The following is a 17,055-nucleotide window of genomic DNA, read 5'->3' as shown; positions in this document are numbered from 1 at the left end:
AAAATGACACTGACCAACCAACTCATCGATCAAGAATTCATCAACCCACCCTCCTCATTAAAAATATTATTATTGGTAAAAACATTCAATGAAACTTCTGCAATGAATGACGAGCAAAGACAAGATGAATGCAAGCTCTGTCTTTTAACCTACTATTGTCATGTTGTCTATACCTATTTCTAGTTGTAGATATATTTACAAGCAAAGTAGTAGTAGCGTACTATATCTATCATCATGTGCTGCATCTACATTCATATGTCCAAACGTGAATAAGACAACGACAATAGGCAAATCAACCTTTTCATTTTCAACTTCAACTGCATCATCTTCATCTTCTTCATATACAAAGAAACATTATAATAATAGTGGGAATAATAAACAATATACAAGTAATCAAAAATATGATAGTAGATATAAACAAAGAAAATATGATGATCAAAGACAACAACAACCATTACGAAATGAAGATCATCAAGATAAACCAAGAAAAGAAGATGAACATAGGGAGGAAGAAGAAGAAGGAGGATACATGAAATTAGAATGGGGATTAACAGTTGAAGAAGGACAAGTACAGATAGTTTATGGAGAATGGGGTGACAAGTTTATCATTATCAACAAACCATTTGGATACCCTATTCAATCTAATCTCAATCATAGTGTCGAGAAACTTGTCGTCACTCAACTATTAAACACCTATCAACAACTCATGAAAGAGTATTATCATGACCCTACACTCTACAAGGGAAGATTCAAAAGAAGACTAAAGAACCTTGAAGAGTTTTTTGAAAGAGATCAACCATTTGCCTATTTCCCAAATCGTCTTGATAAATGGACTTCTGGTTTGGTTGTTGTATCACTTGTAAGATATATTTAAACATAGATATATCTATATAAATTGTTGATATTAACAAATCAATTATTTTTAGACATCACAAGTTTGTGCCATTCTATCACAATCAATGCCAAGATGGAAAAAGAAATATAGAGTTGTTACAGATACACCTAGATGTATGGCATCTGACATGAGTGAAATAACTATTATCAATAATTACAACAAGAATAATAATCAAACAAAAAAGAAAAAGAGTAGTAGTGAAGATCAAACTACAAATACAAATATTTCTTCTTCTTCTTCCTCTTGTTCAACCAATCGTGCATGTTGTATGATTTCAAAATATATTGGACCACAAGAAGAGGGAGGACCAATCATGTGTAATGGTTCTACTTCTCTATTCAAATCTGGTGAAATCACTTCATACATGTCACAGAGAACACAACCAGCACCAATATTTAATCGTAATCAACAAATATTACTTGAACAACAACAAAATCTAGGATTGATGGATGAAGCATCCATTACAACCATTAGAGATGGTATTGACAAAAAGGAGAATAATTCATTTAAATGCCAGAGTTGTGCAGATAACCAAGTGGTTTATCAAATGAATCATCCATTCCTTTCTCATTACTTGGTGCATGGTAGCTCGATTGGAAAAGGTATAAACAAGTTTGGTCCAAGATATGCAAAGTCGGAATTTGAATTAAAGGGTTTTGGAGCTGGAAAGGCATTATTCGAGGTTGCTTTACATACTGGTCGTACACATCAAATACGAGTTCACATGTCAGAATCTGGTTTCCCAATTGTTGGTGATCCCTATTATAATCCTTATTTTATTGATCGTGTCATTCAAAGTAATATAAAAAATATCAAAGATAAAGAAAAGGAGAGTCAACAACTAAACAATGATGAGGATGATGATAGTGAAATATCAAGATTATATTTACAATCTTATTATGTATGTTTGTTATATATTTATATATGTATTAATTAAAAAGACTAATAATAACATTTTTGTTTTAAAAATAGTTGGAATTTATTCATCCTACATCTCAACAACCAGAGGTTGTAACATTGGACTTTCCTGATAGTTGGAAACCAGTTATCGAGAAAATAAAATTGATCTAGTGCAACAATGGCATTGAATTGATTTTGGAAGAAGTAAATGAAGAGATCAACAAGGTTTTGGTTTATTTTATTCATTGTTTATTATACAAAGATTGAAATAATATTTTAACATGGTCCCATTCTTGACTTTGTATTAAATTTAATTTCTCCCATTGTGCACTTTGTAATTGTACTTTATCAGTATGATTCTCTAAAAGATACTTTGCAATTTCCAAATTGTTGTGCGTTATTGCCATGGTTAATGCTATGGTTGCATTATCGGTAGTGTTTAGATATAAGAACTTGACCACATCATTTTTGAGGAACCTAGTTGCAAAATCAAAAGCAATATCTACTTTTAATTCTGGGTAATGAACTAGAAGGAATTTAATAGTTTCTAATTGTCCCAGTTCAGCTGCCTATTTTAAATAGATAATAATAATATATTTATAATTAGTATACAATTTATAAAAAATATTTGTTGCTTTTGTTTAGACTTGGTGTAAAACTTACTATTTCAATCCCCATATTAGTACATCCTTCTGTCCTGTTGAAATGAAGAAACTTTGGAAATAGAAATATAATTAGATGAGTTATCAAATTGAATATAGATAGTTAGTTACCTTTAATATTTCCAAAAGACTATCATCTTTGCAGGCATTATTCATTAATTGATACCCATCTTTTAGTTTCTCTGTTCTATTGGCGTGAAGATACTTGACGACATCCAAAGATTGACCTTTTGATATAGCACAGATGAATTCATGTGTTGTAAATAGTGGATAGTAGCTTGGGTCCATTTTGTTGAGATATTGTTGTCTAAATTGATCGAGGAATTTGACGGCCTCTACTTTTCCACTGCCACAAACACTGTAGAAGGTTTTATCACAAATCCCTTGCTTGCCTTCATTCGTAAGTAGCTTCAAGAGTGGAACGTGTCCCAACCTTGCTGCTATTTCAACGGTGACTGCATCATGACCATGATATTGGTTAGCCAACAGAAACTCTACAATTTCATAATGGCCAATACGTGTTGCATTGTCGATAGCTGCCTTTGCACTTGTATTCAGGTCGGGAGTGTAACGATTATGAAGCATCTTGATTATGTCAAGGTGCCCACCAGCTGCTGCTGCAGAAATAGATGAATGGCTATTGATACAGCTTGCAGGTAACCAATCCAAGAGATGAACAAGAGTTGATAGTGTTGCATTTGGATGGCGACAATAAAAAGGGACCAATACGTAACCATTGCTTATACTTTCAATTGGAGGTAAATAATGTTTGATAAACTCCCAAGGCAATGCAAAGGATTGTATCATAGAATTGAATTCTATATGTATATCTTTACCTTTTTTAAACAGATACCTTCTTTCTTGAGCAATTGGAAACTGAGAGAATGATTGAAATATAGAATCTCTCAGATATACCATTCTAAAGATAGTAAGAAATGTTACTTTGTTACTATTCATTTCTTTTATCTGTTAAACAACAAAGCAAAAAAGAAATGAAAAAAATAATAATTAACAACCCTTGCGGGCCAAAGTATGTCCACTTTACCTGATCGTTCGATCGGTAGGAGCGACGGGCGGTGTGTACAAAGGGCAGGGACAGATCTTTATTTAAATGGATAAGTGTAGGTATTTGAATTTGTTTATTATTATAATTTTGTGATTGTCATGACATTTGCTGTATCATATTTAATTGAACATGTTGAAGGAATGTTTGAAGTAGAGGTGATTGGATATGCACATTGTTGACCAGATTGACACCAACCAAATACTGACAGCTTGGTTTGACCACTTTGAGCATATAATCGATTTTGATTTGATAGTAAATAGCCAAAGCATACATTTGTTTCTACAGGAAATAAATAAATAATTAGAAAAGAAAAGAATTAATACATTTTGTTTTTAAAAAATTAACCAACTTGGTTTCTGATCTTAATTTCATACCTTTAGGATAAAGAGGGAAATCTTGTTTGAATCCATTTCTGGTGTCGAGAATTTTGAGAGTTTGGATTGGAGTGTAATAATTTGTTGGAATGTTATTGAATGTCAGAACATTATCTCCAGTTAATGCATCTAGAGTTTTAAACATTCCCTTGGAGTTGAGTTGGATGGTTAATCCATTCAATGTTATTGAAGCCGAAGAAGAAGATGGAGGGAGTTCATTGTTGTCATAGATGTAATTGTTGTTTGTGTCAATGTAGAGTCTACCTTGAATGGTGGTTGTTGGTTCCATTAGAGGGTGTTGTTCAAAGAAAGAAAGGACTGAACCAGCAGGATCATTTAGTACGGCACCAACTTCATTGGCAAACGCAATACCCATATCGTTGATGGGTACGTTTGTGCTTGCACCACCACTCTTAACATACGGCATTGTCACATATTTAAATGATGATGATGCGGTTACGCTATATTTAACAACGGCACCTTCAGTGAGTTTGTAGCCTGTGGTGGTAACCTCTAGCACACAGTTACTACAGGCAATGGTTTTTTGGACCAACTTTGTGACAATGTGGAATGGAGTACTTTTGTAATAGGTAAGAGCACTGGACGACAAGTAAAGATAATGTTGACCGTTGGTAATAAACTGACCCGGTTTCATAATGTCGCCAGTCGATAGATATGTTCCTGGAAGCATTCGATTTGGGAGAGTCAAATCTCCTGTGACCATTCGAACTACATTACCATAGACATCAAGCACCAAAAGCGCTGTTTGATCGGTTGTTGAATAAAGGAAATTTGGTGGTGATGCAACAACATATCTTGCTGCCAAGTAATGGGTATAAAGACAATCTCCAGTAGAAGCCGAAAAATAGGAGCATACATTCCCATCAGTACCAATTTCAAGAAAGGCAGTATTCTGCACAGCTCCACCGTGATTGAATTGGAACAAAGTTTGAGGTGTTTGGTCAAGTACGGTAAGTTTTCCGGTATTGGTATAATAAATGATCTTGTGTCCAGACGAAAGGAAATCGTCAACATTAAGTTTGTTTCTCGATGTGTCTTGACAGTCGAGATATTTCAATCCACTGGCAAGTGGATGCAAAGGTCCACTGGTGAATGATGAAAAGGTTTGTTGTACCAGACGTGTCCATGTAATGTCTCCATTTGCCTTTTGTATCACCAAACCATCATCTACCACTTGAAGATATTTGGGACTGAGTTCGGCCGTGTTGATACAATAAAGATATGCTCCTCCATTTGCTGCTGGTGAGAATTGTGCACATAAACTACCATATGAATCCAACCGGATTGAAAAGGTGCCTTGTAAATTATTTAACAACCATTCATATACTTTTGTATCAACACCAGACTTATCGGTGACTGTTGCCATCATGTAATTTGCCGTACCAATTGTTTTCATGCCGAAACGGGTATAGGGATAGGTTGTGGCTCCTTTTGGGTAGGTCAATTGTTGAGCGTTTGGAATGGCATTATTGGATGTGTCCTTGTCGAGGTAGGATGACGATGCGGTTGGCAGTGGGAATCTTTTGACGTAGCTGACTGTGTAGGTTTGGTAAAGTGCTTCGCCCATGCTGCCACTGTCTTGTAACAGTACAACGGACATTTTGACACTTCCGAAAAACGATGGGATCGTGCACAACAGACCGTCGGTACATCTAAGCTTGACTGCACCAATAAACAACGACACTGATTTACTGTGGTACGGGTTTGTGAATTGTATCGTTTTACCTTGGATTGGCAAGTCGAGCGAGTCAAAATGTGATGCGATTGCAACTTCTATTTGCTTTGACCCGATTGCACCAGTGTTAACTATTCCGTTGGTCGCGAGGGTTGTCACGACACCGCTGTTGTAACCGCTGGTTGAAATGTAAACTTTGGTGGTTGTAGGTGCATCAAACGATCGAGTTTTGTCAGTCCATCCAAGATTTCCAAGCACTGTTGAGCCGTGTTTGCCTGGTGGGAGTGAGAGCTTTTCACCGAGTTGGTTTGCAAGACTGTAGAATCGGAGAACAGTGCCTGCTACTCGTGGAGTAAAGAGTCCAACATTCTTTACGACATTCAAGTTTGTGAGCGTTGTTGTGACGCCAAAATTGTTGAGTATGCTGTAGCTCGATGGTGCTTCTTGGATAACAATGTTGGTGGTTCCAATTGGTACGTTGAGTATGGCCAAGCCACTTGCAGGAACAGTCGCTGAGTATTGCCAACGTGGCTGTCCTTCGGCAGGGTAGGCCTGGACGTCGAAACTGATTGTGTATTGAGACATTGTGGCAGCGGGGGGAAGGACACCCGTTGGCACGCCAGTGATGTATTGATCTTGGTAGAATTGGATCGATACTGTCGATTTCTTTACAATCCAAAGAGTGTTGTCTCCATAAAACAAGCATGTGTTTATGTAGTTATACGACGTCACTACATTGGCACAAGGCGGTTGTTTCGATTTATCACAAAAGCCATACGGTGCAAGGTCTGTATATCCACCTTGGACATATAGTTTTTTGTCGCCAGCGGAAAAGAATGTGACACAGCCTGTCAATAACGGATCGGTTGTAATATCATTGACGGCAATATTAAGTGTTTGAGGCGATGTTGGCGACAATTGGTACTGGGCCAACGGGACGATTTTGTTGGATGGTTGTGTGACAATCATTGATGTGAGGTGCGATATTTGGATTGTAATTTGTCCAGTCGACGATGAGACAAATGATTGTCCTGATCCTAAAGTCACTACGATTCCTGGCACAAGAACCACTTCTAGAATGTCTTTAACGTTGTTTTTGTTTAGGTCATTATAAAAGGTTATCGTAGTGGTGTATTGAGGAATGGACATCTGTCGGCTTGCATAAAGGTCCATTCCATTCCATTTCATTCGTAGTATTTTGTCTCCAGGTGATGTTATCTTGGGTGATGTACAAGTCATTTTTTTGTCAGCGGTGTTGCCCGTACAGGTGAATGGCAGACCAGAGATGAGAAATTGTGGCATAACGTATCCATAGTCGTTTGTCACTGTAACTGTATTGCCACCTTCAAGAGCAAGATTGCTTCCAAATAGAGACAATAAATCACTAGTGTCCATGACTTCAATCATCGTTGGTGATTGATTGGGCGTGGTGATCAAATTATCACCAACCGATGATAAAAATGTTGATTGTTGGAGTAATACCTTGGTATTGATTGGAATGCTAACTTTTGCGAGTGCTCTTGGCGTGGCAAACATGAATTTTCCAATTGGAAGTGTCATTGTTTCGGCAAGTTGTACATATGTAAAGACTACTTTTCTCGAGAAATCTTGAGTGCTATAGAATCCAAGAAGAGTGATCGGTGTTGTCGTTTCATCCAACAAGATATTATTTCTAATCGATACCATGTTGTTGTCTGAGGAAATGATTTTGACCAAACATGATTTTGGACATTTAATTGGTAGAGTTGAAATAGTTGCTGCTTCCCAAGGATTAAATGATCCAAGCAATGGTTCAACTCTGATTGTAATCGATGAGAGCAAAGTTTGTAAAGGTGATTCACCAGTATTTTGGATTAAATTCAAGTTTTTGTCCATATAGAATTGAAGAGTGCGTGACAATGAATAATCGATGGTCAACGTATTTTGATTGAGTGTGGATGAACAACCCTCTGGTAGTTGATATGTTGTCGTGCATGTTGTACACCATCCATAGTTGGCAATATTGGTTACACCATATTGAACAAACATCTCTTTGTTGTTGGTGCTGTCAACAATCTTTCCAAAACATCCTTTGGTGTTTTTGACAATCGTTGCAATATCAACTACCTTGACAGAACTTTCCAAGATGACAATGTTTCTGATTGTTGATATTGGGAAATAGACATTGCCATCGAGCGACATTGCGCTCAAGGTATAGGTTCCAGCAGCCATACCGATGAATGAATATCTTCCATCAGATGTTGTTGTTGTTAGAAGAGGAGATACTCCATTGTCTAGTGTCAATGTAACCGACGACGAGATAAATAATGATTCTCCATACGAATGGATATTGTCTTGGTTGTCATCAATGAATATTTCACCTTGAAGTGATTGTAGGTTGAATCTGAATTCATTTGATAATTGACCACCAATATTCAATTGAATAGATTGTATCGATGGCATTGATTGAATATCATTGCAATCAATCCAATAGTCGGTTCGGAATATTGGCGTTGGACAGGGAATGACGCCACTTGACAGTTTCAGAAGCACAGACGATGACAGTGGAGAAATGCCATTTGGCACCATATTCTTGCCGGTGATTACAATAGATTGACTATTTGCCACTTGAATACTATGGATAGATGGTGCGTTGTATGAAAGTTTGGCAATGATTTGGAAGGTGGTCATTGCTTGTGATCCGATTGATGCATCGATGGGGAGATCGGTACCGATACCGGGTGGAATCATACATTCGACAAACATGTCAAAAGGTGAGCATTGCATGGATTGTCCATTCAATCGAATAAAGTCAATGTCATGTTTTGAAGTTCCCCAAGAATCACCTTCCAATCTGATCATCCCTCCAGGTGTGTCTGTTGTGGACATACTCTGGTATTGGAGGTATGGAGCTGCATAGTTGACAGTGGTACTTGCTACTTGTCCTTGTGCGTTGACAATCAATGCTTTGTTTTGAGAGATACCTCTGGGTGTGCTAATGGTAATAGTGTCACTTGAATAGTCGAGAATGTCACATTGTCTGTCACCAATCGTTACAAAAGGTGCAATTACATTGTTGTAATCATCATCACCAAAACCCTTTCCAGAGATCACCACAATATCATCAACCAGAATATCGGATGGTAATATTGATGTGATTTGTGGTGGTTCGTAAGAGGCAGATGACAAGCTTTGTTGGTTTACGATTGATGATTGTCCATTGATTTTGATGGTGATGGTTCTATCCTTTCCAATGTTGATTGGTGATTGACATGAAATTTGGTTATGACCAACTGAAATGATTCGACAATCAAATTGTCCAATCCTGACCGATGCATTTAATAATGTTCCAAAATTACTACCACTGATAATAAATGGTTGGTTTGGTTTTATCGTTGGTAGAGTCGTAATAATTGGTTGATCGTATGAGAATAATACAATATTGTCTTGGATTATCGTTGAAGGGGGGGTAACAGTTGTTGCAAGATTATTTGTGGCAATAACCTGTAGATTGATTCCTCCAGATGAAGCTGGTACAAGACAAGTCATTTGTGTTGGAGACAACACTGTAGGAAGAGTACATAACCTGTCACCAACAAATATGCGAGTATCACTATTGATATGGATGGCATTGATGGTCAAGGTGTATCCTCCATTTGTTGTTCCTCTGTTTGGAGTGATTGATTGGATGATTGGACCAACCTCTTGACAGATCGTCGTAAGAAGAGATAAATCATCAAATGATTGCTTGTTTGTCATTGTAATATCACATAGTTTACCATTCACTGTTGCAATCGCCATTCCACTTCCAACCTCGTCACCAACAACAAAATCGTCAGATGGAACAAAGAATAGTTGGAAATCACCATACAATTGTTTCAAAGTTGTTGGATGAGATTGAAGTTGGACAAGAAGGTTGGTGATTTGTACGACAGAGGATAATGAGCAAACAAATGTGATTTTCTGTTGCTGATTGTTGTCAGTTGATGTGCACATATCAATCGATAATTGGAATTGGTCAGAGTTGAAGGAATCGATAAATGATATGGCCGATAGAGTGGTGGATGTGGTCAACGACTTTTTGAATATCGTTGTAATGGCTTGATTTTGATTGTTGATGTCGATCCACCTGGTAAATGCACGCTGAATAGCAACATTGTTAGTGTTTTCATCAACTTCTTCATTTCTATCGATTTGTTGAATGATTGAGGCAACATCAAACGATGGATATTGTTGCTTCAAAGTTGTAATCAATTGTTGGAGTGCATTTGGCAAATCGGTTGGAGTTGTTGATGGAGATGGTGTAATTATCGGCAAACTATTTCGTGATGCCATTCCACCATTGCCATCGCTATCACTACCACTACCACCACTACTACTATCATCAACGACGATTGGAGGAGGAGGAGTTTTGACCAAACCAAGTGCTTTGAGCAAGTCGTGATTTTCTGGTTTACGGTAAGCCTCTGGAATCTTCTTTTCAAAGAAATCAATCATCGACTCTACTTGTGCCTCTGGTACGATGGTTGGTGTTATGGCAATCAATGAATCCATCATTGTTTGAAGTGGAACCAGACCAGTGGTTAATAATTGCCAAGTGGCAACTGCACTTCGAAGGAATAATTGTCTGGTAGTTGCTGTTTCAAATGGTGTCATTGGGTCTGCTCTATAGAAAATAATATATAAAAACGCGGTAATTAAATATTAGTAAAAATATTAAATATTAGAGAATCTCTATTTCTTTCATAACATACTCTTTATAATTATTAAGATCCAATGATGTTGTAGTTCCAGGAGTAAGAATTGGTAATGGGAAACAACTATCAAACGTTGTAGCCAAATGAGCAGAATCGATTGTTTGTCGAGCCAATTTTGATATTGCCAACAATACACCATTTGCCCATGTTATCTTGCTTGGGTCATTATCGTAAGTGACAACTTGTTTTGCATCTGGAATAAACTCTGTTCTGTTGTGGAAATAGGCTAGCGTCACCAAATAGATCTGTTCGTCTTGACAAGGTCTGTTGACAGAAGTGGCAATTGAGAAATCCTTTAACTTGAGTAGAATCACTTTTTGTGCTTGGAGGTAACACGATGCATGGTGACATTGTGCTGGCAACGATTGGAGACTCTCGGCAACGAAATAGTTGATTCTTCCGATTGGCATGTTGAATGGTTTGACGAGCTGTGTTTGTGTGCTGTAGTCTTGCAGACGTTTGTGGATTTGGATGATTTTGAGGTCGGGATTATAATCTGGCAAGGCTGCATTGCTGAGCGTGAATGTACGAAGGTTGGTACTCACATCGAGTGCCTCTCCAGTTGGTGCTGGTGGGAATGGCACATTGACAGCATTGTGAGCATCAAGAGATGTTTGTCGATAATCTTGTTCCTCGCTGCAAGCAAGCGTTAAAGTTAACGTACAAACAGACGCCACTTGTGTATCATTTGAGAGATAGTAGAACAATATATCTTGATTTCTTCTAAAATCTTTGGTTGACCAATCAAGTGACCATCCTGGCCAACCAGTTTGGCCAACAATATTGGTGTACCTTCGTTCGAGGGTGTTTGGTGGAGAGTCTTCTCTGAATAAATGATATTTGATAGCATAGTTGATTCCAGGCGTAAAAGTGTAGCGAGGTTTGTATGCAATGTCATAGATGTTAAAGTTGTTGCCATTGTCATAGGTCAACGACTCTCTTGCAATGACAGACACTGAACGGACCCAATCATTGGATTGGATGACAATTGGTCGTTTTATATGCATTGTTCGTTCGACCTCTTGTGGATAGTCGGTTTCGAAACTCTGTGGTTTCGTCTTGCCAGGAACATTATAGTTTAACGAGAGCTTTTGATGAGCGATTGCGTACACAGAATAGTCTCCACTATTACGTGTGGCACCTGCAGGGAGGCCGATCGCGGTTGGGATGGTCGACGGACCAAGAGTCTTGTAAGAACTCAAAAAGCGATGGAATTGATCGACCAATTCTGCGTTTACGAAACAGAAAGCACCCGATCCACGCTCACCCTGGCCGTTGTGGCGATTGGCATCACCAAAACAAAACCAGTCCGAGCCATCCCTCGGATCTCTCGAGGTGGGAACCATGCTGTAGGCCAGTTTGGAGTGATCGTTGTTGTAGTATTGAACAAAATCAATGTCACCACCACCTGGTACCAGAGAGGAGTCACCTGGATAGCTGTGGTATGCCACCTCTGCAATGTGTGGCACAGGCAACATGATGTTGAACGCTTTGAGATAGGTCTGGACAAACAACTTCTGGCCAAATTGATTGGAGATCAACGACCACATATCCATGCCGTCCAAAGAAAAACATTGCTGTGTTAGAGGATCACTGCTGACATCACAGCCAGTTGGAACATCTTTTAAACTGGCAACCCTGAGAGTAGCCTCTTGGGGTAGTCGGGTCGGTAGTGTATTAAGCAGACCACGATTGTAATTGTATTCGGTAGCGAGTTTGAGACCCAAAGCAAACACTGTGAACGGAGAGGTGTTTTTTTTGGTTGGTTTTCGGGGTTTTTTATATTTGTAGTTGACCGATGTTTTCGCAAAGAGCCAACCCGAATTGCCATTTGCACCTACATTGACACCTGATGTAAAAAAGCAAATGTTTGTTGGATTTGGCTGACGTGTGTCACCTTGTAGTAATTCATTCGTACATCCCTAAAAAAAAAGGTAAAAAAAGTATTAATACCAAATATCATCATCATCTATTGGCATTCATTTCCATGCTTGGCTTACATCTTGAATTAACTCTTGAGCGGTTGGACCACGGCCATTCGCATTGGCCAATGCTTCAGTGTACGAGGTAATAAATTGTCCGAGATAAGGAAGGGATTGATACACGGTCGTGTGTGTTTTGTAGCCTGGCACAATCGATGCATCGACACGCATCGAATGCTGAGCTATTTTATCCAATTCAGGTGCACCTTGAAACTCACGACAGAAAAAGTGTTGTGCCATTTCGTTGTTTCCGAGCCATTTGACGGGATCATCGATGGAATTGTATGTGATCGGGCTAGTTGGTTGTTGTTCGTACTTTGGAGGTTTATCGGGGTCTGGGCAAGTGCCAACGAATGGAGCATCGTACGATGGAAAGATTGGGTTGGAATGAATGACATGAATACCCTTTCCTATATTGCCCGCTCCATCCACTTCGTAGAAAATAAATCCTTTGACGTGTCCATGTGCGACAAGGGTCGGAATGTCAACTCTACCTCCACCACCCGCCTTTACATTGCCGCAGGAGTCTACGTATCCCGGCGGGAATCTGTAACCCTGTTGATCATTTATGAATATGAACGCAATTTTTGTGGGATCGGTGGCAACCTGGGCATAGGTGTGTTGATGGTATGTTGCTGCGAGTGCACTCAACGTACGACCTGGCGTTCCAAGAGGAACAAGATGTAATTTATGTTTGAATGTCGAGTTTTTTGCATCAGCATACATATAATCATTGTTTACTTGCCCTGACAATCTTTAAAATAAATAAAAAAATGTTAGAATAAAGCCACGGATCCGTGTATTATATTTTGTTGTTTTTTTATAGACATACTTGTAAGAGAACCACCAATCTGCTGGAAGATTGGTACCAGTTTCATCGGGAGCAGCGAGACATGATAGACCATAGTTGTTGAACCAAATGTCTTGCTGAACGTTGTTGAATGAAATTCTTGATCCTCTGGCAGATCCGGCTGGACTAGGATCTTGGTTTCTTGGTTTATCACATTTTAGAGTGATCATAAATGATGGAGCTGCACCCGTTGTTGAATAAAGAGTACATGGCAACGTCAATGTGCTTGATTGCAATGGCATTGTGACAATTGGAATGGGAGGTGCTGCTGTTGCAGAGCGATAGGTAATAAAAATTTCTTGTTGAACGTATCTCGATGATCCACGTGGTTGGATTGAAACTGCACGACCCTGTGGGAATTGTGGTGTGCCGATAAATAAAAACTCTGTTTTTTTGGATGGAGATGTTTTGACAATCACCGATACGTCAAACAAAGTAGGTAGATCATCTGGTACTGGTTCACAGGTGATTTGCTCTTTGGTGAATATAGGACACTCGGCCTTACTGTATATCTTATCATTTACTTTTAAAAGAGACTCGTGTGTTCCAATTTCATCGAGATCACTACCTCTCACAGTGATACTATTTTCAATGACAACACTATCAATTTTAGGGACTACCAAAGAGAGAAAATGAAGTTAATATTTAATTATATTTTAATTGTTCATTATTATTATTATTATTATTCTCTATTATACATACCAAAATGAGAATATTTAACTTCATTTCCATTAACATCCAATACTTTATATTTGTAATCGTTGTTGAGAACCAACTCGAATGTAGATGGCTGCACGTTGCTTGGGGGAATAGTGTCGATCGAGTATTGAGGGATCTTGACATCAAATGTGGTGCCGTCATCGTACTTTTTGACAATCTCGAGTTGTTTGTCTGCCAAATGGAAAGTAACCTTGTAATCCTTGAAAGTATCTTGGGCAACGCTGGTGGATAACAATACTTTGATGGTGTGTTCATCTCTGACGTAGGATCTAAAAGGAGTGTCTTGATGGATTTTGACAACTGGTTTCTCGAATCGAAGGTCAACCACTTCTCTCGAGAGTGTGGTGAGGATTCTTGGTTGGATTGGTATGGGAACGATGGTGTCGCCTACTAGTAGGTTCGAATTGGCCTCAAAGACCAGGGAATCGTCCAAAAGACGAGGTGCTCCCTCCACTGGGATAATCTTTGGTGGATTCATACCCACCAGCGAGATGGCAGTCACCCATTTCAATTTATCTCCATACAGTGTCACGGTAACAATTGAATGTTTGGTTGGTGATAATTTTTGCAATGCAAATGATGGCTTAAGTGATGGCAATGGCTCATTGGTATCACCATCACCATCTTCATCGTCTTCATCTTGAACTTGAATTCTTATTGTAGGATCTAAAGATAAATTTAAAGAAGAAGAAGAAGAAAAATGGAGGACGGTTAAATTCGAATGCAGTGGGAATAAGCTGTTAAGATAATTTGAAATAAATTATCATCAATATTATTTATATTACTACATACAATAATAAATAATTTGTTGTTGTTGAATGACTAAACCATCGACAGTAATTGATACTGGTGCTTCAACGTTATTGTCTCCGATTGCAAGTGGAGGCAGTTCATTTGTCGTACATTCCACTTGGTTCTCATCGGCTTTGATAATCAAACATTCGACGCCTGCAATTTCAACCTTTGACGGGGCAATGAAGAACTTTCCATCAAATGTGACTTTTTGAGTACCTCCTCGAACAATCTCGTTTGGTTTGTTTTCTTTATGTTCAGGATCTATTTTTGAAAATATAAATTAAATAAATAAAATGTCATATTTTTGTTTTAAAACATAGTACTTACAAAATACTTTTAACAAAATATCTATGGTTTGATCATCAATGACTTGATCGATTTCAAGATTGAATGATCGTTGATCGATGGTTACTACCACACGGCTATAGTCTTGTTCGTCACCAGGATTGGCAAGTACGATAGAGGCAGATGGAATAGTACATTTAATCAGAGTTGGAGTTTCAACTCGAATATTAGTACACTCGAGGAACGTGTCATCATCAGACATGACTCCAAAGAACTTGACAGTCACCACCGATCGAAAGGTGTATTCAATTTCATCCTTTGGAACTTGTGCGTAAAAGTTTAACCCAGTAATCTCGATTTCATGATCGGTTCCTTGTGACATTAATCTTGGTTTGATCATATCAATCTGTGGCTCTATATATATATATAACAAAATAAAAAAAATAGATTTAAAAATAAATTAATACTACAAACCAATAAATCAATTATATAATTATGAATGAATAAAATAATTATCTTACCATGATAGGTGACAAGTAAATCAGATGATCCATATGAGGGACCGTATTTGTTTGGATCGGATACAGGGACAAACGAGGAACGATACTGGATGATCGGAGTGAATGAAAGAGGGAGACGGGGGTAGTTGTCAGCAGTCAACTGTTTGAGGAAACAAGTGTTGGCTGGATTAGCTTGTTGATTTTCGTCGAGTGTAAGGAGACATGCAACGTCGGCAATACCAATTCGGCCTTGGTCTCTATTATTCAGCTTGATGCCGTTGGCAAGGTATGTTGGTAGAATATTAGTTGTCGAATCACGAATAAACAAAGGTACTGCTACACTACCAGCTACAATATTGGTAGGATAAATTGCAATGTCAAGTGGATTTAAAAATGGATCTAGAAAAAAAAAAAAAAAAAAAATTTAATTTCATTTATGAATTGATTTAATTTAATTGATTGAATTGTTTGTTTGTTTGTTTGTTCTTTTAAATGTTATACATACTAATTTGATATTCAACTGTACAAGTTATTCTTGGAAGTAAAACTATGAGGGCCGAATCTTTAACTCCAATTGTTACGGTTGGTTTCAAGAGACCTGATTGATGTCTCTTACTTTGGACTTCTGCTTCGACTCTACCCTTTTTTGGTGGACCCTTGGCTGCTATAGGCTGTTTGATCGTCGTCATCTACGTCGCCATCTCCGTCGCCATCTCGTTGTTCGTTGATGACTGGTGGAACGATAAAGTAGTAGCTGCCATCGGCTTGAGGCGAGGTGGGTGACCGTGCCAAAAGAGTCTTGGTGGGGATGGCGGTCGATCCGTCGGCTGTCCAAATCTCTGCAATCGGCGGCAGAATGAAATCGGTGGCCGGAGGGGTCACTTTGAGAATACCTCCACTCGCAGCATAGAATGAGCAATCTGATGGCTCCAAAGTGGGTTGTGGTCGAGGAGGGTCTGTTGCATGTGCAATAGTTGTCAAAAATAATAATAATATTACCATATGACTTAACATCACAACATTCCAACGTACGGGTTTGATTGAATGGTGATCGCCATAGTGATGGCCATTGACACCTCCAATCAACCCATTGGTCGTTGGTTGTTTGATGATTATCATCTTTTTTTTTTCAAAACTATTATAAATATTTTTTTAATTAATTATATATATATATATGATCTATGATAAACGGTACCGTGGTGGTAGTGAAAAAAGAAGAGAAAATAAACCACCAGAGGATACTTGTTAAGTTTTAAAAAAAAAAAACAATAGGTGTTCTTTTTCCATACTTTGGTCTTTGTTGATCTGCTTTTCGCCTGTTTCGCAGTTTTTGACAGATAAATACCAACAATGCAAAGAAAATATCTACTTCCAAGCGAGCGCAATTTAGGTGGTCGAGGTTGTTGCCCAGCTTACTTGGCTCTGATGGGGCACCCAGACGGAGGACCTCCACATTTTTACAAAAGGGCGTCGTCGCCTAAAGAAGCAAAAAAAAAGCAACCATGACCACGTAAGCGATTTTAGTTTTTGTTTGCGAGAAGCTTCTCTGTTCAGTGTTTGGCTTGATATCTGACTTTTTAATAACCCAATAGTT

General features: G+C 38.4%; 3 protein-coding genes across 3 annotated transcripts; 1 reads left to right on the top strand and 2 right to left on the bottom strand.

The window, feature by feature from the left end:
* Positions 1-3: 3 nt before the first annotated feature.
* Positions 4-1,966, top strand: DFA_07884 (uncharacterized protein; the record flags this gene model as incomplete). Its single annotated transcript, XM_004355325.1, has 4 exons — positions 4-165; positions 203-859; positions 927-1,796; positions 1,868-1,966. 4 exons carry the CDS (start codon positions 4-6, stop codon positions 1,964-1,966), a joined length of 1,788 nt encoding a protein of 595 aa, XP_004355377.1.
* Positions 1,967-2,037: 71 nt separating this feature from the next.
* On the bottom strand, positions 2,038-3,042 carry DFA_07883 (uncharacterized protein; the record flags this gene model as incomplete). The annotated part of the gene is made up of 3 exons (XM_004355324.1): positions 2,038-2,364; positions 2,569-2,815; positions 2,891-3,042. The coding sequence occupies 3 exons, from the start codon at positions 3,040-3,042 to the stop codon at positions 2,038-2,040; spliced, it is 726 nt and encodes a 241-aa protein (XP_004355376.1).
* A 560-nt stretch (positions 3,043-3,602) lies between these two features.
* Positions 3,603-16,580, bottom strand: DFA_07882 (uncharacterized protein; the record flags this gene model as incomplete). The annotated part of the gene is made up of 11 exons (XM_004355323.1): positions 3,603-3,802; positions 3,898-10,238; positions 10,327-12,251; positions 12,330-13,065; positions 13,144-13,777; positions 13,864-14,547; positions 14,674-14,937; positions 15,004-15,375; positions 15,483-15,860; positions 15,967-16,117; positions 16,155-16,580. 11 exons carry the CDS (start codon positions 16,578-16,580, stop codon positions 3,603-3,605), a joined length of 12,111 nt encoding a protein of 4,036 aa, XP_004355375.1.
* Between the last annotated feature and the right edge of the window lie 475 nt (positions 16,581-17,055).

Source organism: Cavenderia fasciculata, assembly GCF_000203815.1.
Source record: "Cavenderia fasciculata unplaced genomic scaffold Scf_ET2XIPL01COFD4-5, whole genome shotgun sequence".
Lineage (NCBI taxonomy): Eukaryota > Evosea > Eumycetozoa > Acytosteliales > Cavenderiaceae > Cavenderia > Cavenderia fasciculata.
Note: the sequence above shows the minus strand (reverse complement) of the source record. Positions and strands in the feature narration are given on the sequence as shown.